General features: G+C 35.9%; 2 protein-coding genes across 2 annotated transcripts in view; one reads left to right on the forward strand and one right to left on the reverse strand.

Annotated features, from left to right (window-relative positions):
* Nucleotides 1-13,046: 13,046 nt before the first annotated feature.
* LOC105210014 (uncharacterized) lies at nt 13,047-15,356 on the reverse strand. Its single transcript, XM_011180727.3, has 4 exons — nt 14,649-15,356; nt 14,001-14,234; nt 13,743-13,938; nt 13,047-13,672 (listed from the first exon to the last, which is right to left on the reverse strand). The coding sequence occupies exons 1-4, from the start codon at nt 15,142-15,144 to the stop codon at nt 13,141-13,143; spliced, it is 1,458 nt and encodes a 485-aa protein (XP_011179029.1). The 5' UTR covers nt 15,145-15,356; the 3' UTR covers nt 13,047-13,140.
* Nucleotides 15,357-19,738: 4,382 nt separating this feature from the next.
* The window catches only part of LOC105210013 (TWiK family of potassium channels protein 7), a 57,863-nt gene continuing 51,665 nt past the window's right edge, over nt 19,739-25,936 (forward strand). Inside the window, exon 1 of the mRNA XM_054230561.1 lies at nt 19,739-19,966. Within this exon, the coding sequence (XP_054086536.1) occupies nt 19,754-19,966 (213 nt within the window). The 5' untranslated portion in view covers nt 19,739-19,753. The remainder of the gene's footprint in view (nt 19,967-25,936) is intronic.

Raw genomic sequence — 25,936 nt, forward strand, 5'->3', positions numbered from 1 at the left:
TTGGGGTAGCAGCTCCCAGTTGGTGGTGGTGCTGACAGCAAAAAAGGTTCTCGCAAGCTGTCGAAGGGTCGCCAAGAAGATTTGCACAACAGTGAACGACAGCTGCCGAAGCAGTGGTGTGGGCGTGTTTGGCGCGTTGGTGTGCAAAAGGCGTGATTCTTTATTTATTTCAATTGCTTTCGTTTCGTTTCTTTTCTTTTACGCTCACTGCCTCTTGATTTCTGTCGCTTCCGTTGTCTGTGAAAGGTGCTTCGCGTTAACATTTAAATGCGCGCTGCTTCAATGGCGGAGGTGAAATTCACTTACTCAGCACTTCAAGTGAGATTGGTTTGAGCGAAAGTCGCCTAAGTAATCGGTGTAAGTACTAACTGAAGTACCAAAGTACTAGCAAATGCTGCAGCGCTGCGTCATAGCGGCTTCCTTGCAGACTCGCTAATATCTCTGTTGGCTTTTGCTGTGCCTCTGTTACTCTGTACTCTCCTTTTGTTAGGCGGTTGCTTGTGTGGTTGCGTTGTTGATTTCGTTCCTTACGAAATTCTCGCAACGACTTGCTTATTGAGCCATTGAGCCGTTACTTGTAATGCTGCTGTTGCTTATTGAAGCTTCAACTGGTGCTATTGTATTGTTGTTGTTACGCTGCTGCAGTGCGCAGTTTATTATAGCGTTCTCTGAACTCTATTAGTTTGTGGTGGTGGCGGTGGGGTGTACTACGGATGACTGCAAGTGGGTATATTGAAAAACTTTCAAGTGCTAGAGGAACACTCTTCTGCAGGCAGTCAGCCGATCAGTTAGCGGCTGAAAATGAAATTTCTAGTAAATTTGTTGCATCAAAATTATTGGTTATCGATGAATAGTTGCGGAAGAAGGCGTTACGAGCAAAAAATATGATTTTCAATATTTTTTAAAGTTATATATTATATGGAATGGTTGCTTTTGGAAATATTGAAGGAATTTATAGGCAAATTGTAGAAGCATATCCGCTACATAGTCTATAGTATATGAAGGGTTTGTCATTAATCCCTTCGGATTTCCTCATGTTTTTAGGATTCTATTTGTGGGAATCTGTAGATATGGAACCTATGGTTCATAATAGAGAAGCAATTACAAAAAGAGAAAATACACAGCTCTTTAAGACCTTGGTTTCATATTCGTTTATCGATAGGAACTAAGCTGGTTGTACCGAAGGAAGGAAAACTAATATTCCACTATAGAAATCTTGTCCAACCATCCTTGCGGTGAGGCTGAAAATTCTACCGAAATACAACTGCTGAAGTCGTTGAGACGATAGGACATCACTTTGACACTTTCTTTTACGGTTTAGCGCTCACAAGACTAAGTCTAAAAGAGAGGCTAGATCTCGTAACTTAAGTCGTCCATTCCGTACTGGCTGGAATCGAAATAAATCGCTTTTAAAGATTTATAATAAGCCCAAGGCGTTTTGCCGATGGCATTTCAACAAGACGGCGGCACTTCCCACACACCGCATCAATCAGTGTATTTATTGAGAGAAAACTTCGGTGAGCAGATTATTTCACGTTTTGGGTCGGTCGATTGGCCACCAAGATCGTGTGATACTACACCGTTAAACCTTTTCCTGTGGCGATATGTAAAGTCTTAAGTCTATGCGGACAATCCCGCTTCGATTCAGGCCATGGAGCACAGTATCACACGTGTCATTCGAAATGCTCGAACGAGTCATCGAAAATTGTAATAAACGGAAGAACCATCTGAAATGTAGCCGCGGCCAACATTTGAAAGAGATTATCTTAAAAAAATGAATGCTAAAGAATGTGCTTTCGAATGATAACAAACATTCCCCACTAAATTTGTATTTTCTGTTTTTTTTTTTCTTAAAAAAATAGGATCGTAATGGAACACCATTTATTTTTTAGTTCTTTAGGAACACCGCACCGTCCGGTTTATAACTATCTAATTGTGACGTGTTCTTAGTCGCTGGAATTAGTGACATTAACTGTCCTAACTGGATGTCTGGAGGACTATGATCAGTAATTAGAAGAAATAATAGTACTCTCTCAGGAAAACAAAAGCTTATCTACTTCTTCTTCTTGACTGGCGTAGACACCGCTTACGCGGTTATAGCCGAGTCCACAACAGCGCGCCACACATCCCTCCTTCTGGCAGTTTGGCGCCTATTGGTAATACAAAGTGAAGACAGGTCCTTCTCCACCTGGTCCTTCCATCGGAGTGGAGGTCTCCCTCTTCCTCGGTTTCCACCAGCGGGTACTGCATCGAAAACTTTCAGAGCTGGGGCACTTTCGTCCATTCGAACAACATGACCCAGCCAGCGTAGCCGCTGTCTTTTTATTCGCTGGACTATGTCTATGTCGTCGAACAACACATGCAGCTCATCATTCTATCTTCTGCGGTATTCGCCGTTGCCAATGTTTAAGGGACCATAAATCTTCCGCAAAACCTTTCTCTCGAAGTGCCGTCTATCTACTTGTCCCCAATAAATAGCAAATATCTTCAGCGTAATATATTGACACTACTAAAACTCTTACTAAGTTATCAATGTCTAAACGTTCTTTCACCATTATTAAATGCAAATTTTTATGACCGTTCCATTTTTTTCCGAAAAACATCACCTTCAATATTAACCCGCTTTGCTTTTTAGTTCAACACTTTTGCGCAACAAATCGAATTTTCCACGACGACAAATCTGCAGCTTTACTCAGCTCAATTTCCGACGTCAAACGATATTTCAAAATTAAAATCCATAACTAAGCTTTGTCTGCTTAAAAAATTTCACTTAATTTTTTCAATTATTCTTTTCGTTTCGCTTTATATTGGCGTGCGTACACCAGAGCCTGCAGAGACCCCACAGCGACGAGTCGCGCTGTCATCAAATATACTACTCTTTCTTCGCTATTGGCTGCTGTTGTTGTTGCTGCTGGTGTGGCATGCTCTTCCATCTACCTTAATAGCGCATAACATGCGTTACGCTGCTCGCTAGCACACCGCAAGCCAACCGAATACACCTGTCGCACACACATCCATATAAACACAAATGCAGCGAATGTGGTAAATGCCAACTAATAACTCACGCACACACACACAGAGAGAGAGACGCGTGTGTGGCGTAATGTATGCGTAAAGAGGTTGATAGGCAAACACATGGATTAGTGAGTGGCTGTCTGTGTGTTTGTGTGCGTTTGTGTTGCCGTTTGATATACATCAGTTCACGGCCGTATTTCATCACCTTTTATGGTTTTTGATATGGGTTGCATTTTTTATTGATATGTTTTTCTTTTTCGTGTTTGCCAGCAATTTTTTCTCCTGCTTTGTTGTCTTTGGCTGTCTGCGAGCTTTTTATTTAAATTTGTGTTTTTTGCTTTTGCTTTGGTGCTTGTTTTTATACCCGAGCGTAATCCTGTTGCACACAAGGTGAAAATAATCTTCTTCTTCTAGTGGTTGTATGTGAGAGCATAAAGGATTCGAGTTAGATTTTTAGTAGAACGACGTATAAACTCGATTTTTTAGAATTTAGCATTAAACACTACTCTTTAACTTGGAGTTTAACATCAAACACTACTCTTAAATCCGGAGTTTAACATTAAACACTACTTTTAAACTCGGAATATAAGATTAAAAACTACTTTTAAACTCGGAGTTTAACATTAAACACGACTCTTGGTCACGTAGTATAGTATTAAACACTAACAAACACTACTCTTAAACTCTGAGTTTAACATTAAACACTACTTTTAAACTCTAAGTTTAATATTAAACACTATTCTTAAACTCGGAGTTTAACATTAAACACTACTCTTGGTCACGTAGTATTGTATTAGATACTACTCATAAACAACGAGTTTATTATTAAACTCTACTCTTAAATACTGAGTTTAACATTAAACACTACTCATTAATACGGAGTTCATTATTAAAAACCACTCTTAAACATGGAATTTAGTATTAAACACTACTCATCATCACGGAGTTTAAATTTTAAACTCGAATTTATGAGGAAAATGAAGGATTTATTACGACCATCTTTAAAGGATTATACATTATATCAATTTACTAGTAAAAATACCTAAAATTGAAAGAAAGAGTGCAGAGAAAAGATATTTCATTGCATCACTGAATCCAGTTATGAGTTACAAGTTGCGGAAGAGACCTCATCAGCTTTATTCCACACCATTTTCAAGCTCTTCCTTTGAAGCCCAGCAGGAGCTCTTAGCATATTTCTGCTCTCTGTGGTCCCTCTACAAAGTCTTTAATCTGATTTCATTCGATATACTATTTTCAGCCATTCTGAACTTGAAGCAAATAAATATTCCTCTTCAGTCCCTGTTGAGTATCCAGCATTGAGTTACGACCGCATATACTAACCACCTTACTTGAAGTTTACTACGCTATCTCTCATATCCACACAGAAAATCTCCGATTGCTTTATTGTGTTCTAGATTTAATGCTGTTTTCATAAGAGATTCTTCCATTGTTATTGTTGGGCGCAACGCACCACAAGGTGAATACCAACAAGAACAACAAAAACAACAAGCACAACCACAATAGCAATAACATCGATGAAAGCAGCTAATATAGTAGGTGCGTCAGAATTGCCGTTGCTTAGGTGCTGTTGCATGTTGCTTACCGCTGTTGTTGGTTGTTGTAGTTATCCTTCCATTTCTTCGTATGCTCTTTCAGAACTTTTACGTGTATCTGTCAGTTGATCTTTTGTGCTTTTATACGCATTCAAATTTAAGTTTCGAGATTTGAATTTTTTTCTGCATTGCTGCTGAGTTCTCACTGCTTGCGTCTTGCGACTGAGTGTTTGAATGAACGGATAAATAGAGTTTCTTTTGTTGTTGCATGCAAAATCAAGTTTTTGCTGAGATTACTCGGCAGATAAGGCAATTGCATAATGTAATCCCAGACGAGATTGGAAAGCGAGATTATTAGATGGGATTCGCATAATGGTTGCAATGAATTATGATTTTTATTATTTTTATAATAATACTCAAATACTTAAATACTTAAATAGTTAAATACTTAAATACTTAAGTACTAAAATACTGAAATACTTAATACCTTTTTGCTATTTCTTCAAAAAACAGTTAATTACAGCATAAACATGACTTTAAAAGTTTTATGAAAAAGCTGCAACAAACTCAAAGTTCCTTAAAATACTTGATTTAAGATAAGCAGCACTTAAGCACTTACGTAATAAGCACCAAAATGCCACACCAGCGTATGCCTTTGATAAGAATTTGTGGCACGCGTTGACGCACATTTCGTGAATTGTGGCGAAATGACTTGAAGAAAAGCACTCGAGTGGCAGGTTAAATTTTAACGACACGTCAAGTAACAACAAACAGCAACAATAACAAGAAGAACAAGAATTAGCAGAGATACATATATGCATATGCAGCGCATAGCGCGGCTTGCTACACGCGTTTGCAGGTGAGAGCGGTAAAGACGCGTTTTTCAACTGTTGACAAGTAAATGTAAATATGAGTTTGTGTGTGTGTGCTCATGTGGCCTTGCTACCTGCCAAAAAGCAAAGTAATCATAATATGCTTGTGTTTACACATTTCCACAGCTTTACCTGCTCACCGCTATGCGCTTCAATCAACAAAGCAGGCGGCTGAAGGCGGAGCGCAAGTGGTCTACATGGCGTATACGTAATAATTTGTTGAGTGGCAATGTTGGATAATTAGTTTAATATAATATTAAGGCGTTGTGCCATGTGTATGTCTTATTATTGTTGTTATTATTGTTTTTTTTTTAGAGTAAACAAAATACAGGCACCAGCGCATCACATCAGTTCCCACTAATGTTGCTGCTTTGGCTACCATTGCTGGTGCCTTCAGCAGCTTCAGCGCCACCACACGCCACGTAAATACAGTGCAAAGTCAGCTTTCAACCGCCACCGTCAACCACCGATCACCTACAGCAGCCGGTATGCCCCGACCCGGCGCAGTTGGTGGCTCTTATTCGACGCTACTGATTGTCATGGACAGCACCGTGGGGAATACGGCGCAATGACAGCGTCGCACTGCAGTGGTGGGGGAGTCGTTGGCGACCCATACACACACTGAGCGTAGCAGAAAAGTTTGTTTCGTCGGACAACATAGCCGACAGCAACAGCTTGAAGTGACATTAAAAACGACAAATAAGAAATTATAAAAACCAACAAATGTAATAAAGTAACAATTAGAAGGCAAGGGACGATATTTTCAGTTCGCAAACAGTATGTAGCATTTAGCGCCAGCAATAAACACAATAACAAAATTGTTGATGCGGTAGTTACGAGGGTCGTTTCGAAAGTTTGTTGTTCAGAAGAAGAAATATATCTTATTTTTAATTTTATTTTTAATTTTAGTTTTTATTCACTTTCGTACTTCTATTAAAATATACAAAATTAACGAGTTTTCCTTAAATAATTATTGCCAAAAATCATTTTATTTTACTTCCATAAATACATGTGGCAAGCATTTCGAACCACCCGAGTCATATTACAAAAGATATCAGAAATTCATCAGTAATAGTTTGTGTCTGTCTGCGGTAAAACGATTTTTCATCGGGCGCCTAAAGGTAGGCAACATTTTATGTTACTTGTATTTGTCATTATTACAAAACCTTGCCTACATTTAGGGTGAGTTCATATAAATTAAAATACATTATCTCCTATAAAGACTTAACCAAAGCTCTCTTTATAGTCCGAATTCTATTATTGAAAATTATTGACGTGACTCTACTAAGCAGGTAAGTTAAGTTTGTTATTAGGTCAAATGCAAGGTCGATTTCACATTTCAACAGTCAGCATCACAAATGTGAAGCACCAAATGGACTCAAGTCCGTTCTTACATTTAAACTTTCCTTGTTGTAGCCAAAGCTAACTAACTCATAAATAAAAGTATAGGAATCTCTCCAAGAATTTGTATTAAGCAAAAAATAAGAGCAACTTCCAGAATTTGTGGACAGACATGACATGTTATGAAGACATTATTATTATTCATTACCAGGCATTTACTTACATTTCTTCTCTAATATAAAGAAAACCACTAACAAGAAGGGTTTCTGAACCTTATCCGTCGTACACACTGACCTACCCTCGTAGCAAATATCTTTAAAAAGCCCGACTACTTTTACATCTTTAATGAGATCGAAGAACTCATTTTCGCCATCCTCAACATTGATGTTTAACTTAACTTTAAAGTTGAACTTTGAAAAATCTTATATTACTCTGCTTTTAAATGCGTCGCACGCAGACTTGCCTTTACCACATATATCCGCAAGCACTTGTCCTTGTATACAGTTTTTCTAATCAATGTTTCATCCGTGTTTTTGCTGTCTCTCATTCTCGGCAAATTGTTCTTCATTCTCTCGTTCACATTGCACCTTGTCCCAGTTTTTATTTACTTTGCACTTTTATTGGCATTTTAATGAAATTATTTCCTTTGATTTATGGGACATTGTTGACTTTTGTGCAATTAATAATCACCCGCCGTGCAGCTGGTGGTGTAGCCAAGAGTTTTAGGTTGAAAAAGAGTCCAAGCGACCAGCGTGTAGAGTGACATACTTTTTGCCCAACATTTAGAAGATCGCTTGGGATTCGAACATACATATGTGTGTCGGTGTGTTTTTGTGTGGATGTTCGTTACTGTTAATTGAGACTGATTAAAATGAATTGCAGCGCGGATAATGTCAAAAGGATTCACCGATTGAGGACGGTGCAAATAATCGCTTCATAATTCATTGGCAACGCGGAGGTAAGCGAAATCTTTGTCGAGGGATTTGATTGTTTTAATTGCTTTTGCATTATGTTACACCAGAATTTAATAAAAAGTTAGTGAGTTTCAATAATTTATTACTAAATATCATATTTTAATAATGGAGTGGAGTTTATTGCTTCGGCAGGTATTCTGCCTAACTCAGTTCAGATTATGAATATTTAAATTAATCTTATTCATCGACTCTGATTATAGAGGTACACAACACAAGTGACGCAGCAGATAATACATCACCTGAGAATCCGTCAAAAAGAGTGAATGAGGTAAAGCCTTTGTCCTACGAGTTCATTACAGTTAAATCTCAACTTAAGAGTCTATGCTAAAAGCGATCTTTTGCAAAGTTAATAGATCCGCCCATGAACATTACAACAATCTGAAGTCTGAAATCTTCATGATCGAAGAAATGCTGTTGTCAATGTGAACCAAACAGGCGATGTAAATTCATTAACTGTTAAATGGAGCCGTTACAATACGAAATGTGCTTTAGAATAATAATAAACCCAATGATTACCCTCCTCCCGCCCAACCGACGCGAGACGCGCAGTCCGCAAATGAGCGGAGTTTGCCAAGTCTTGAAAAGCAGGAGTTTTTTAGGCTCTGTAGAGATCTTCTACTGCTAAGCTATACAAATAAAAATTTCAACAGATAAGATTTAGAATTATGTGAAAGAATGTTTTAAATTTTTAGAATATTATTTATTAAGAGAAAATATAATAGTTTCTTAAATGCTGAGTATGATAGATCAAATGTTATACAGCGAGAATTTAAATCATGACATATACCACGGAATGGTTCGTGTAATTCAAAATTTGTTCTAGAAGAATTTAAAATATAGGGTCTAATGAGCGAGGAGGGACATTGATATTAATATCAGGCAAGAGAAATGTGCTATAAACTGTTCCATTCAGAAGCTTTACTAATAATAATTTGCCAATCATTTCTCTACGACTGTAGGTAGATTAATAACTTTAAACAATTAGTATATGAAGGGAGATTTAAGCCTGAATCCCAATGCAAATGCCTTAAAGCAAAAAGTACAAATTGTTTTTGAACGGACTCTAACTTATCCGAATATATTTGATAACTAGGATTCCATACTACGTAGCCATATCCCAATAGAGGCCTCACCAAAGTTTCAAAAAAATATTTTTTATAAAAAAGAGGCTTAGAGCCTATTCATTGGAACAATTCGTCGAATAGTAACTACATTTGTCTACAGCACCGCCAAGCTTGAACGAGCTCTTTAATTATTGATGCAGATTTCTGTTAAAATTCGATCTTGGGCTCAACCGGAGCCAGAACTTACCAAAATCTTTATTCAAAGGAATATTCAATGACAGATTACTTTAAAACTATTGGGATTCGAGTTTTAAGTCATTACAACAATAAAAACAACACTGTAATGTAAGAACTTACGAAAGAAATTGAGTAAGGAAGTTTGAGGTCCCCTCGAAGCAAAACCGATTTGTAATGCGATACTATACCAAGTAAGATCAATCTCAGTTCTGAAATTCCAAATAACATTTATCTCACTGTTGCAGCCTTTCATTTCTCTTATATGGTCCAAATCTGGTAATATTCACATATATTTTGAGACAGATAAGATGTGAGCATTTGATTAGAACTCGCGACTTCTGCTGCTAAGTCACACGCTCAATAACATTAAAGGGAAAAAAATTTAATTATCTTGTGACCCCGTTAGCTTGATTTACTTTAACGTATAACAAGTTTCTTTTATCTCCATAACTTAAACTTATACATAATGTGTTGCTAAGCTCGGACTTTCACAATAAGAACTTTAAAATAATATTGTGTTAGGAACTCTACGAACAGAGGAGACTTAGATTATACAGTATAGAATATCCTGGCTCTTCCATTCCATTGGTGATGTGGTAGCTAAATGTTTCTGGGAAAAGTCTCATACTTTTTATTTTCGAGTTCTCACTGGCCTAAAAATAAAATATGCTTTACTAAACTTTGAAATCGATAAATCATTTTTTTTCTATGAGCTCTGATTCAATTAAAACACTTCAGCAACAGCAATTATCACTTTAGCATTTAGCATCTAACTTAAATTCAGTAAAAATTCTAGCACTTTTAAGCTCTTTTAAGCATGTTGTCATCATGACATTGTCTCTAAATGCATCATCAATCTCACTTTATACGTCCACAAAGTCTAAATTTAGCAGCGTTAACAAAGATAGCATGATACATACATACAAACACACTTACATATTAATCCACAGAAGCTATTAATAAATAAAAGTACAATGGCTATAGGAAACACCTGTAAATAAGGCAGACAGATCAAACGGCAGACAGGTGCCAGTTCAAGTACACAGCGCGAGCATACGGATACATGTATATATATATATTGACATACACACAAGGGCATAAACGCTGTCGCTGCTTAGAATTGCTTGTTGCGCCTTGTATTATTTTCAATTCACCTTCAACTTAAGCAGCACACACACATACATATAAACCTATTTTCATATGCGAAAGCCTGAAATATTTTTTTTTCTTATATGAGCACTTCGTCGCATTAATGAAACAAAAGATTTGGAGGACAAGACAAAAAAAATATGAAAATTTCAAAACAAAAGAGATATGCAAAGATCATAAAAGTATAATAATAGTAAACAACAACAACAACAAAAAAGGCAAAAATAAGAGAATAAGAATTATGTGAGTGTCTGAAAAAAATAAGATTTAAACAATAAAACATCCCGCACGCCTCACCTTCAGCAGCCCACCTTGTTGCCTTGTGAACGGCGAACGGTGAACTCCATCGCAGAAAGGATTGCCACAGCAGCATCAGGTGTCTGCTGGCCAACTCACATACATATAACTATATTTACGAATAACTGCTGAGTGTACCTTTCGCTGAAAATGCTCACGACCCTTACCCATGAATATGCAAATGGTATAATCGTAATGCACTCAGCGTTGTATTTGTGTGCGTAAGTAGACGCCTTCACTTAAACCAAGCGCACACTATTCAACACTTTCACAGTTCGTTTTAGTTGAGTTGGAGTGTGAGTGCGTGTTTGCATATGTAAATTGACTCAACTCAAATGGAACTCAAAGGTGGCACAGCCTCCGCAGCGTTAAAAGAAAGTACCATTAAATATGCATGTGTGTTTGTTTGTTGTAGGCATTTCGCCGCAGCTTTCTCGTTTCTCCTCTATTTATCTGAAAGTATCTACATGAACTTATTCAGCGCAACACAAAAGCTCATTGGAATGTGAATGTTCGTGCTTTAGAGCTTTTCAATGAATGCTTTTAAGGTAAAGCTTAGTGTGTGTCTACGATAGGAGCTTGAATATTTATACATATGTGTGTTTGTAGATAAAGACAACAGTCGTGGCTTAATTAACGAACTGGTTCTCAAAGTAGTTGTAGGAATATTTTACGCCAACATAAATTAAGCGTGACTAAAATACTATAGTTAAGTTAACTTGAATTAAGTTAAGTTATATTAAAAAAAACCCTGACAAAGTTAGGTTACGTTAAGTTATGTTAAGTTAAGTTATGGAAAATTAAAAAAATTATGTTAAGCAGTAAATTGAAAAAATGTCGTTAAAGTTGAGTTACGTTAAGTTAGGTTAAGTTCGGTTAAGTGTGTTATGTTACGTTACGTTAATTTAAGTTAAGTTAAGTCAAGCTAAATTAAACATTTATATTTATGTATTACTGACTATATTGATTTCATGGTTACCTCATACAACTTAACATAGAATCGTTACTTAGAATATTTAACAAAGATCACAGGTATTTTAAGTTAAATAAGACAAAGTCATCAGCAAAATATGATTTTCAATGAAAAGTTACTTATACACACTCTAATAGTAATGTTTAGCGTTTAATATTAGTTTGACAAATATCTCCTTTCCGCCTTTTTTGCTGTTTATTCAATGCTTCATAAAGTGTTACAGTGATCGGATTTAGTTCAAATATGCGCCGTTTCGTTCGATAATCTGTTGCCATCCAGACGGCAACTTCATAATATCCCCCTCGTAGAAGCCCCTGTCCTTATTTTTGGGGAACTTGGACAGCCACTATTCACAAGCCTCTTTTGAGTTCAACTTTACAACAACAAGGGCGTTCGCAAATGGACAGGAAAAGATGTTAATCACTTGGCGCCATGTCCGGGCTATATGGTGGATGCGATAAAACCTCCAATCCGAGCTCCCGTAGCATCTGACGAGTCATCAACTAAGTGTGTGGTCTGGCGTTGTCCTGGAACACTTCACCTTTCCAGTTGTCCAATTCTGAACGCTTCTGGCCGATTGTCTGCTGCAAGCGGTCAGTTGTTCGCAGTAGATGGTAAAATTAAGCGTCAGCTCATAGTGGATGATTCCCTTCCCATCCCGCCAAACACACAGCAAAACCTTCCTGGCCGTCAATCTCGGCTTGGACACTGTTTGGAACGATTCACCAGCTTCGACCACGACCGTTTTCGCTTGATATTGTTGTATGTGATCCATTTTTCGTCGCCAGTCTCCATTCACTTCAAAAATGGGTCGAGTTCGTTCTGTTTCAGCAGCATATCGCAGGCGATGATTCGGTCCGCATCGCCTGCTTTCTGCAGATGGTTCAAAATGGTTTGATGACTAACTCCCATCTCCCGCACGATGTCACGAGATGCCACATGCCGGTCTAACTCGGTGATTTCCATGATTTGATCGGTATTCAGGTCTGCCGTCGGCTGGTTTATCCATTGTGTCGTTTTCACCCACTCTGAAGCGGCGAAACCATTCCTCCGCAGATCGAAGTGGAACGTTTCTTTTGCGGATTTGCCTTTAACGAAGGAAAACTTTAAAATAGCGCGAATTTCGGAGTTAGTGACCTCCATGTTTACACGTCTATAACTGTTGAACGGAATATCCAAACTAATTATACATAGCGTCGTTATGTAGGTTATGTCAAGACCTTTCAAAAATGTATAGTATTGCCAGATACGATTTCTGTAGCGCTTTATACTATACATAGCCGTGAAATTCCAAAGACAAAAATGCGGAAGGGAGATATTTGCCAACCTAATATATAAAGGCCGGGGAATATGATTATCGAAAAGACCTTTCGGCGAAAAAACTAAAATTCATAAATTTGTGGATCCTATATGAGAACTCAAGGTCTTGAATTTGATGGAGGTCACGTTAGTTTATAACTATCATCAGCTCGAGAACAGAGATACCATGCTTAAAGCTGAGTAACTAATAGACGTTCAAGCGCCTTAGTTCCAAATAATAGTTTTTCGCCTCCCAAATGAAACCGACTTGGTTTAGTTATAATTTTGTTTATATTTATTGCGATTTTGCTTTGATTTTGCTACAAATTAACATTTCACTCACATATAAACTGTACTCTCGCGCCGTTATTTATACTCATTCAATAGACAATCGAGCGGATCGCTACTCATCTCCTCCGACTCAGACTCGCTAATCTCAGTAGTCTGCTCTTCGACCTCTTCACTCTCGTCCGAAGGCAAATCCGAGGTGATCCGACTTAGTAGACTCATTGTAGTATAGGACTTTATAAAGGTGATCAAGCCACGGCGTTTCCAGAATGGCTTCGCTTGATACTTCCATTGGCGTAACTTATACAAATCACAATAATTAAATTCTGACTGCTTAATGAGATCTATGAAAGATTTGTGATTCACTTCGGTTTGCAATAAGGCGAACATATATTTGACGCATATCTTATTTTCCGACTCTTTTTCTTCTTGGAATACGTCGCGTGCCTCTCTCAACGCATTCTCTGCTAAATAATATTTATTTGGGGTTTTCATATAAATCTTGGCTATTTGCAACAATGATAAGCCCAATTGTTTATTCAGCTCCAGATGTCGCGCTAGCAGAACAGCCAATTTCAGTTTGGCCATGGCATAGGATGTGTTGCCCAAACTTTGGAATAAATATGAGAGAGGTAGGTAGGTAGTGGTCCTAGTCTCAATATATAAAAAGATTAACATACTTTTCATAACAAATCCCTTTGCAAATGTTAATTTCACATCTCACTTTCTGGAACTCGCTTGTCTTCTCGCCCGTCACATAACGCTCAGCGGTTCTTAAATTCTTCATAGCCTCCTTGTAATTGCTGATCTCGATAAGTAGACGCGCTTTCACCAATATGGCTTTCACGACTAAAATTTTCAGCTTCAATTGACCAACTGCAATATACACAAACACATGGACACGCTTGTGAGTAGATTGATCCTCAGTTAGAACTCACCTTCGGCTATACATTTAATCGATCGATCAGCTTGTTCAATGCCGTACCTTGGATCGGTATGTATAAATGCCATTGCCGATTTGAAGAGAACGCTTGCAAAGTTTACACCAACAAATTCGTGTAAATTTTTCTCATCAAACACGCGTGTAATATTGTCGGTACGCCAGTCCTTAGCACGACTCAACGATAGCGCTTTCTCGAAGTATTTTATTTCTTTTTGGAAATCATGAGCCCCTGGAAGTGTTTACAAGAAGACATTTTCTATATAAGCGGGAAAAAACGGTTCAGAAAAGTAAAAGCAGCACCTATAATGAGATCGGTAACTACTGAGTAGTAGACACCACCCTAAACCTTCACAAACTTTACTCTTTGGAGTATCTTCAAATCTCGCCACGGTCCAATCTCCAAGTTCCTAATGGATGGACGAATGAAAATATGAATTCGCCGTAGAGAAGTATCTCTCAAGGTTCAAAAAAATGCTGCTGCATAACTTCAAAAAGAAAGTTTCAAATCCTTACAAACCTAAGTTTTCACATCGACAAAGTAGTGAAATGAAGATTTCCCAAATCAAAATCAAACTCAATGCTGCTACCACTTCGAAAACTACAACAACAGCATATACTTTCTAAACGCACAACAAAAACTCACTTCTTTGCATGTAAAACACGGCATAATGCGTATAAATCTTCGCACGAAACTCGCAGCAGAGCACATCGTTCACCCCAAACGAATCGGCTATTACGATAATGATTTCGAGAAAACTCTTCGTGAACCAATAGAAAGCATCGGGTAAACTTTTCGCTATATTCCAAGCTTGATAGATAAGTTCGTAGGTGGATTTTCGGCTAAGACACGTCTTCAGTTTCGACACTAGCTCGGCTGCTTTGCATGTTTCGTATAACTTTAGCAGTTCCGTCTTGTTGACCAACATGCGTTGGTTGATGAATTTATCCGTCATCAGCTCATTCTCCTCGCACACGAGATACTCGAAGTACTTGGCGCATGTCATGCAGCCCTCGAAACACAGCTCAGATTGGAGTGTCTCGTACAAATGGTGTTCGACGCGTTTCGCTTCGGTTATGTTCAAATGTTCGATTTCAACACCAGCCATCTTCCTTTTCAAATAAGCCTTGCCCGATGTCATACTGGAAACGTACTATTTATGGTGGTGTTTTATTGTATACTGTTGTGGAATCTGATTTTTACTTTCGGTTTATTGAGCCAAATGGTGCCGAAAAAGTTTGCAAAATGGTTTAAGCAAAATTATTTTTTATAAAAAAATAAGTATAAAAAAATATAAAAAAATACAAAACTTTTCAGTTTTGCTGTTCGGTTTATTAGAAAATAAAACTGAAAATGAAATATAAAGAAAAAGCATTTTGAAAGCAAGAGTTTTCAGAGGTTTTTCGAAGAAGAAGGCAAGTGGAAATTTCATATATTTTTTTCAAAAATTTTTCAAACGTATATTTTACACAGGCAAACTGTTGCATTATTTATATTTTATTTAAATTATTCTATAATTGTCACTCAACTTCAATTCTGTTAGTAATTCTGTTTTTGTTTTTTAATTTTCTCTTGTTTACTAAAAAAACTCACAAATTCTTAGTTCATTTTCAAAAAATTTCAAAACAAAGTTTACATAAAATATATTTCTGTTGTTGTATTCTATGATATAATAGATTTTATTAATGATTTCATTAAACCCGGTACTGCCCAGAACTTTTTACGTTTCAGATTTTTCTGAAAGGTGCCTGTGCACGAAAGTGAAGTCTGTTTACGATTCATTATATTCAATATATAACTTTTCCGGAAAATGCGAAAAATCAGCGTAGTTTGTTGTGTTATAGTGTAATTTTCAAGTTATTTATGAAAATTTTGCGTTACCATATCGTAATCGTTTGTTGATACGGCTTAATGAATAGTAACAATTTGAATACGATTCGAATAATTTAATAACCAGTTTTTGTTTTAACAAAATATCTGTTTCTGTTTCCATTTCAGTTCTGTCATGTTTGTCAGTAAATGGTCTACTTGTATGAAATTACTCATTAGCAAGAGCATAAAGTAAACAAAATACTTGGGCTAAAATTATGAGAAACTAAATTTTGAGTTTCGGTTTCTGTACTGTTACAGAATTTAAAATATATTTTTTAAAATTCTGTTTCTGCTACAAGATTTCATGAAATTTTTAGACATACATTTTTAGATACCATAATATTGTTATGTAAAATTTTCTGTTTCTGTTTAGATTTTGGGTATGACATTTTGATAAGTCTCTGCTGCAACCGCAATCATGAAATGAAACATAATCATGCTCATAACTAAAATCAAAAGAATATATGTCATATTTTTAACAATCGAAGAATTCAGTTTCTGTTTCAATTTCGTTACAGAAATTAACTCAATTTTAATAGCATATAAAATGTTTTATTCAATCCATACATCCAAATCGAAAATTTGTTCTCTTAAACATTCTATTTCTGTTATACCACTTTTGTAAGTTCATACTATAAGTACAAGCATTGGCATAAAACAGAAACAGTAATATTAAAATTCAAATTATTTTTGATAAAATCAATTCCTGTTCAATTTCTGTTTCCATTTCATTTGCCATAGTTTTTTAAGCCCATTCACTATTTCGAAATTTCCATTCCGTAGAATCTCTAACAAAACCATCACTGCCAAACTTTCTGATTCTGTTTTTGTTACCATTTCCATTATAGCACTTTCAAACTTTTATGGAAAAAAATTTCATAATATTGTCCAAAATTTGGACCTTAAATAAGACATACGAAAATTTTTCAAACTCAATATAGCCAAAGATCGAACTCATCTGACGCACGTGCATGCAACTAACAACAAAAAAACTGCCAACATGCAACCAAGAGCTTGCAACATGTTTTGTTTGCCGTCTGACTTCAGTGAGAAATGGAACAAAAACAACGCCAATTTGAATAATAAATATAAACAAAAATGCCGCACGTCACCGTTATGTCGTCACTTTGGAGATTTGAATAGCAAAAGAACAACAACAAAACGACAATAAAGCAAAAAAAAAGCAATAAAAAAGCCGCGCAAGTAGAAAAATTAGCTGTGGAGCGCATAAATCACTAAGCGTGTGCGTGCGTGTGTGCATGTGTGCATGTGTTTGTATGTGTGTTAGAGTGTGTGTTGACTTCACCACTGTCGCAATGGTTTGTCCAGCAAATTAAGCGAGTTTTTCATGCGAATTTCCTTTTCAGTTGTACCGTTGACATCGGCACGCATGGAACTAGCGAATTCGGTTAATACTCTCGACGCGGAGTTATGAAATACCGTTAGAACTGTAAATTGGAGAATGAGTGCGGATGGCGCTGCGGCTATTTGTGATTGACGTTGTGTGTGAAGCGGTTGAAATAAATAATGTGTTGATGGTGTATTCGTATTTAGACAAACAACAAAATGTGTGCAGTGAATAAAAGCAATGCGAAATAAAGAAATGAAAAAATACAAAATAGCAGAATGAAAATTTACAAATAAAGCTTTAAAATTTGTTTTAGTTTAAAAAGTAAAGTGAAACCAGTGAAGTCATAATATTATGACAAATAAAATAATTTCAAGAATATCGGCGTCAAAGTATAAGTAAGCTCAGTGCGTTACTTTCACGTTTCACACTTTTTTTCGACCATCTATTGAGTAACAAAATAAGGGCACAATTTTGTTTAACTGAGTAAATAGTTACACTAGAAACCAGGTAGCAAGGAGTTTTCCATTCTATATGCAAATCTTTAAAATTATATAGCAGTCAATGTGTAATATAGAAGAGAAACCTATGTAGTTGTTGTTGTAGCTGTATAACATATTCAGTAAATAATTGTAAGGAATAATACTCAGTCGACAGTCATTTAACGGATAAAAATTTGGGTCCATTCCGGTTAAGTAACCTCGATAGATGTGCATTTTAGTGGGGTCCGGTTTTTAGTTTCGAACTAAATCGTAGAATAATTTTCAATTATATCGGGTGATCCAAGTAGAGTAACTTTTTTTAACAGATTACGCGAAAGTCGTATCAAGCGGTCATGTTATTTTTGTTCAGTATTGTTTGTCATTTCATCATGGAAAGACTCATATCTCAACAACGATTACAAATTGTTCAACATGTCAATTGCTTAAATGTGTATAGCGCGCTTCGCTCAACTTATGGTCAACATAATCGACCTACTGATCGTACTATTCGCAACACCATCACCCAATTTGAGCCCCAGCATTCATATTGGATAATATTCGACCGAATATACCACGTCCAGCACGCAGTGAAGAAAATATAGCAACTGTAGGTGAGAGTGTGCACGAAGACCGTGGAGGGTCCATTCGGCACCGTTCGTAGCAACTCGGACTGTCGTATGGAACGACCTGGCGCATTTTACGTCGTGATATTAAATCGAAAGGATACAAAATACAGCTTGTGCAAGAACTGAAGCTGCTTGACTTTCCCGATCGACATCGCTTCGCTCTTTGGGCTCTTGAAAACTTCTAAGAAGATCCGATGTTTTCGAGCCAAATTCTGTTCAGTGATATCATCATTCAATCATCGGTCCATATTTCTAAAAATATGATGCCGGTGAGAACGTAACTGTCAATGGCGACCGTTATCTCGCCATGATAACCGACTATTTGATGGCTGAAATTGAAGCTCGTGAGAGATTTGGTTTCAACAAGAGGGCGCCACTTCTCACACATCGCAACAATCAATGGATTTATTGAGAGAACACTTTGGTGAGCAGCTAATTTCACGTTTTGGGCCGGTCGATTGGCCACCGCTTTGAATCAGGCCTTGGATCAAAACATCACGCGTGTCATTCGGCAGATATTCGTGGATACTCGAACGAGTTATCGAAAATATAAGAAATTTAAAATTGTCTGTGTTTTTTTCTATAAAAAAGTAGGGAACCTCGAAATGGATCACCCTTTACAAGAAAACTTTCATACGTCTCTCCCAATGGTGTTAAAAAATAGAGTCCAAATTTCAAACAATCAATAAAGAGTTTTTAAAGAAAAGTAGTTGTGAGAGTACTCTACCCGTGTTATTTAGGAGTGAACCAGAAGTAACCACATAAGTCTTAAATCTATTGCCATATTGAAACTGGTTCTAGTAGTTGTATTATAAAAGTGAAAGATCTAACATTTTGAATTAAACCACACTAGGCAAATTGTAGGTGTAGTTTTCAATAAAAAAAAAAAATCCAAAATTTAAATAATTATTTTTGACAAATGGTTTAAATTGTCATGGATAAGATAATCCAAAATAAATTATATAAATAATATATAACAAAATTTTATAAAATATTATAAATATATAATTTTATGAAGTAAGAAGATGTAAATGAATAACTCGTTGTCCCTAATTAGCTTCTTTAATTAAAAAAAAATTATAAAACGAACCGCCATACAGTGCCCTTGAGCTTCCAGACAACTTTTGAAAAAAAAAAACAAAAATACATTTGTGTCCACACACATTCGTTAATAAAAGAGTACAACAACAACAAGTAAAGAGAATTAATGAAAATTACAAGGCAACGATACATAAAAGGCTGTACTTACCAATATCGCCATGTATGTGCGTTCGTATGTGTTGCACACTCAACACAAAGTGAAGTGGCTGTAAAAAACACAACAAAAGAAATTGTCAAATAAATAAAATCATGCATAAATCTAAAATTAAATTGAGGTTATGTGTTTGTTGTAAATGAAATTATTGTTTGAATTGAAAAAAAATGAAGAATCGTAAAAATATTGGCGACTCTTCCGACGAAGACAGCGTAGAACTGCTGGATAAACTGAAGCATGTGCACGTTGAGTCGGAGGCAACCAGTCATGTGCTCTGTTATAAGGAGAAAACCTGTTGGGAGTCTATGCAATGGAAATCGGCGCTAAATCATATTATCCTATTCGCATCGCTGTCGATCTATTGTGGCGTAGGTGGGCTGGTAAGTGAAAATATTTTATGTTTGAAAATAATAAATGATTACTGGATTATTTTACTTTTATATAAGAAAAATAATTTTTCAATAAGAATAATTATATTTTCGAAAAAAATCCAGTTTTGCACCAGCATGATACAGTGAATCAAGAAATACTTATACACACCTACAACTAAAACATTTCAATCAACATGAGATTTAAATAATTATTTTTTAAATTTTTTTTCACCCACTTTTTCTTGTTGTTTTCATTATTTTCCGAGTATTTGTGTTTATTTTCAAGTGGCCATAAAACATTTAAGTGCTGCTAATAGAAAAATTTCTGCGTGGGATTAACACAAGTGGCTAATCTAGCCAAATGGCCAAAAATAAATACAAGAACAGCAACAACTACTTTTCGAAGGCATAGACGCAGAAGACGCTTGTAGTGTTCTGAAATTTGCTTTGTGTAGAAAAATGTTTGGTTATTCATCTTCATCAATCAATGAGATAAACTGATGAATATATAGCAAAGTAGCAAATAACTTTACCAATGTATTGGTATTTATTTTATATGTAAGAGTGTATGTAAATGTGTGCTGTGTAGAGTAATCGCCTTGTAAATGGCTGCTGTCAATATTCATGAATAACTTGTTTGTTGGCGAAGACAAATTTGTTGGTCAACTTCGAAAGTTAATTAGCCAATGAGAAAGTGAAAAAAAAAAACTAAAAATTAGTAATGAATTTCATGTTAAAGTATGTAAAAGCAAGTGTGCTTATCTTAACCCGTTAGCGACTTTTTTTTCGAAAAACTTTTTTTTATGTTTTTACAAATTAAAAAAGGCTACAAAATACGATACTACGACTTTCTTGAATTATATCAAAGGAACAAATTGTATTTCTGTCTTTCTTCTGCATTACAGATGAATACTATATCTTTAATGAATCCCAACCTTTTCTGCTTTAAAGATACATTTCTAGACTACTCTAGAAATAAAGATCCCAACTTCTAACAATATATTATACTTCTCAATTTTCATTAAAAGAGCTTATATTTGTTTAGACCATACTCTAAATATAATATTAATCCAAGCTCATTAAATCATATCATAAAACATACAGTCACCAAAAAATGTCTTTGAAGATCTTTCAAAACAACCGCAATCAGTTAGAACCAATAAGAATACAAATAAATTTAGTCGAAGTTAACTTAGAAGTGAGTTTGACATTTTTTCCACAAGAAATACTTGAGTCCTAGAGACAACTACAAGTGATCCAAAAGGATATACATGTTTTATCAGAACTAAACAATACTGACCTTGGCCATAAGGCTTCGATGAATTAAGGGGTTATATACAGTTAGACGGCCGAAAAAAAGTGAATTTTCCAGAATTTTTTCTGAGAAAACTTTTTAATTTATTGATCCAAAAATGTATACACATATGGTATCTTTTAACTGTATTTTAAGACTTAGTACTAGTAAAAATATTTATTTGAAAAAGAGCTACAGCTGATCTCCAGGAGCTCCTCTCAAAAAAGACGTTTTGCGGTGACCACTATATCTCGGAACTGGATCATATGAAATTAAAAAACCAAACAGATTTCGTTAAAATAATGTTAAATCTAGTATTTAATCGAAGGAATAAGCAAAATAAAATTTTTTGACAAAATGGCGGTTTCTCAAAAAAAAATCGATTCTTCACCGAAATTTCGGAGTAAATTGTTTACAAAAAAAAAAATATTTATCGGAGAGAAAAAATCTTCGATTAATTACTAAAAAATATATTTAAGAAGGTCGTGTTAAAATTTGAGACTAATCGGTCTAGCCGTTTTCGAGTAATGTTGGTCACCGACTTTGAAAACACCATTTTGAGAAAAACGCGTTTTAAGTTTGGACCTTGTACTTCCAAGCACTCTGAAACGTCTTTTCAAATTTTTCATTTGCTTGTAACTTTGAAAATATTCACCGGAACGATATGAAATTTTTTGTGTGTATTCTTAAATATATGTACATTAAGAAAATGAAATAAAAAAATCGATTTTTTGAAAATTCTAACTGTATATAACCGCTTAAAGAAAGTTCTTCAAAAGCCTGGTAAATACGGTCAAGTGGCGGTAGACTACAGATGTAAAATTTTTTGGTAAGAAGAAGCTTTTAATAAGATCCGTCAGCAGGTCGAAAGCCTCTTAAATGCATATAGTGCACCAACTTTCGGAGTTCAGAAGTGTATCTCAAGCATATAAAGAGTTTCGAAAAAAAACTGCAAGACTATAGTCGTAGAAATATAATTATAATTGGAAGAGACTCTCTCTTACCCTCTCTCTGAGTCATACGGAAGGCTCCAAAAATTACTAAGTCTACGATTCGTATTATTATACGAATACATTACGGTTGCCGAAATATATGGACAAGCTATAAGTAAGACCATGTCTACCTTGGCCGTAAAGCAGTAAACCAAAGCCCTCTTATCGGAATTGATCGGCTGATCTTGTTGAATGTTTATTTTTGGAATAAAAAATCCTGGGCGTGATCGTGATGCATAAATACAATAGTAAAGCATAATCTCGGAACTCACAAAGTATATTATCATAAAGAATTAATGAATGATGATGGATTGCTTGAAGGCAGGTTTCTTTTAAACATAAGCTCCTGAAAGGCAATGAAAATACGGAAATTAATAGTTAAACACATTTCGGAAGCCCAGTGATTTCTCCATGAGTAAGAGAAATTAATTCATCACATGAATAGTAATTTTCTAAAACTGACAAACCCAACGAACTTTATATAACCAAACTATTACATACAGACATCCATAAACAATTTCCAAAAGACATATTAATTTGTATACTGGTCTTCACATATGCATACCCAAATATTTCATAGAGAACCAAACATATGTCTCAGCTCCTAAGTATATATGTATTTATGGCAATCTATGCAAAATTTAGTACTATCACACTCCGTACAAATTTATTGATTGCATGTCGTGCGGTAATTAAACGGTGAGTTCGGCGACACAAGTCAGCGACGACTGCCACAACTGCCGCCACAAAGTAACGCTATACAACCGAAAAAAGTTATTATGCAAAATTTTATATGTAAATATTTAAGTGGTCATGTCGCGACTAAAGAAATCGATAGGGAGCTCGTGTTGGCGCTCAAAACCGAAGAGTTTGCAATAAAAGTCACACACACATACATACATATATACACACAAGTATGGACAATGAAGTAGTTTGTGATGTGGCTAAGCCGCTCGGTGAAAAGTCACGTGTTCACGTGCAGCACGCAATATTTGACGCCATAAAACACACACGCACATAAATACATACATATGTACTTGCATGGATATGCTCACTGATGTTTGCATAATCGTAAGGTGTTGGGTGAAACAAATCCATTTTGTTATTTCTAACCAAAAGTTGTGGTTTTCCGTCGATATAACGGTAAATAGAAATTTTGAAATCCATGCGGTTTAGCAAAGTTTAAGCGAAGAATTGTTTGTTTATTTTTGAAGGGACTTTTTTACTCCTAAACTTAAAGTTAGATCAAATCCCACTTTGTATAAATATTGGTTACGACAAATGGGTATTGAGGGCGCACCTGGACTCCTTGGAAACAGTGAATATTTTATATTGTTTATATTGTTTGTCCAGAGATCAAGGGGTTGGGCTTTAGAACACTTACTTGTCTCGATTGTCTAGATTTTTCAAGTTCCTGAGCACAGCATGAGAACCGAATCTGCACGAAGCACGGGCAGTCAAACTCAAAAACTACTACGTGTCAGCAACCCACCTTTTTAAGCACGAAGTATTTCCTATACCTCGGTCTCAGCCTCACTACTCGGTCCGAAAGTTTTTGTCGAGCTCTTCTATCCGTTTAGAGACAAGTATAAATATCCCTTCAAACCAGATAATGGTCACCTTAAAGGATTGGTTTTTGGCTTCTCGAGACCATAAGTCCTCAGTAGACGATCGAGAAACAAGTAGGTAAATTACAGAACCACACAAAAAAACATTGTTTGTCATGACCAGGGGCTCTTACTATGTGCATTATATGTTTCTGAGGTCGTGCATTATATGATGGCGCCAGTGTTTGTCGCTGAATCCGAATGCAAGGTCCATTTAACCCCATCAGATCAGGGTTTTGATCAGCAACTCTGAGAACCCCCGAGTAACGAGTTTGAAGTGACTCCGATTAATTTTTCAAAAAAGCGTCCGCTTTATTGAATTCGAAATTTTTAATTTTGAAAACCCAATATCGAATTCGTAATCAGAGACCTCGAAAACCCCCGAATAACGAGCGAATACGATGAATTTTAAAAATCGCTGTCCGCCATATTGGTTTTCTGGAGTTATCTCAAAACCCTGATGATTCAAACTGGCGGATCCAATATAGCGGACGCTTTTTTGAAAAATTCATAAGCCCCAGGTCATTACAGTTTTTCTTTTTTTTGCGTGGCTGTGTTAATAAGGAAGTAAATATCTAATGTTCTTGAGGAGGCTCATTACACCATGAACATAAATCTTGTCTTCTCACTTGTATCATTTGATATTGAGATGACGGACTGTCTACCTAAAGGAGCATCCAGTAGGCTGACGCAATAGTAAGGAAAATGCGAAAGGTATTCGTTTTCAGCAGAGGATGCCTTCCTCTTCTTGCTAAAAACACCTTTCTTGAGTTACCTTAGTAAAGGTCGGCAAGCTTGTAGACATTTTTCACGGATTCACATGGACTACTTCGGAAATGATAAAACCAACAAAAAAACTATATAGCTATACGTTATTTTATGGACTGGATTTCGATATCAAAGTTTCTTTAGTTATGTACCACCCTCTGGGTTTAAGGCTAAGTCACATATAAATATTATTGCTCGAACCATATTATGTAAATGTAAACACCCACCATGCAAATTAACAACCTCAATTCAAAGCTTCTCATATAAAAAGCTACATTTATAATCCAACCATAAGTAAGTACTTCAGTAGGCAGTTATATGAATATACTATGCTCGTACCTATTTTATTGAATAATTACAGAGTTGCTACTTTTGATGTCACTGCATTGCACGCACATTTCAAATCACATTTCGAATCACTTGCGATATCACATTCCCCCGCTCTTAAGAATGTTCACTTGGGCAAAGTGTTGTAAATGGTTGAAATCAAAAGAACTCGTAGAAACGTGTGTGTAACGGCCGTAAATATCCGTGGCATTAAGACGTTACATGCAACATCAACATCAAGTTAAGATTTCCGTTTGGTGGCTTTTGCAATTTCCGTTCCATTTCCTTATGAATATGCAGCATTAAAATACTAGTTTTTTTCCAACTTTTCTATATTTTTATGGTACTTAATTACAGCGACATCTGGTGAAGGGGGCGCTTCCTTTAAAAGTGTATTTATGGTCTTTGAGGCTTTCAATGTGTCACTTAGAGAATTTGAAAAATGCATTTTTATTTGTACGTGAATTTCAAAGTGTGCCATAATTTATACAATGTTGCAGCAATTTGGGTGTGGAATGTGGTACATTTATGTATTTTTATTGAATTATAATACCCTTTGTATAATCACGCTCTGGGTGTTTCCTAACGCTATTGTAAACGTACTTTTGTATAATAGTTATGATAGATAGTCACACTAGGAGTTTATGTTGCAACTGTCGCATGTAAAATATTGTGGATTAATTGCTGATATATACGAATGATATAAGAAACAAAATATCGTCTACCTATGTCATAGATTGTGGATTTCTAGTAATAAATAATGACTTAGATATTTTATGTAGATCATTATTGTAGTAGTAGATGAGGCTGAGTTCATAGTGAAGTAAAGAGCGAAGCAATAAATCAATATAAAAGGTTGGTAATAGAGTTTAAGATTGATCCCAAAGTTCTGACGGCTTCTAGTTTCACTTTTTTACGTTTTTAGAAGCAAACCGCGTCATCTTAGGGTTAACTTAAATCTTATAGTTGGTATATGGGGACCTTACCCCTG

Source organism: Zeugodacus cucurbitae, chromosome 5, assembly GCF_028554725.1.
Source record: "Zeugodacus cucurbitae isolate PBARC_wt_2022May chromosome 5, idZeuCucr1.2, whole genome shotgun sequence".
Classification (NCBI taxonomy): Eukaryota; Metazoa; Arthropoda; class Insecta; order Diptera; family Tephritidae; genus Zeugodacus; species Zeugodacus cucurbitae.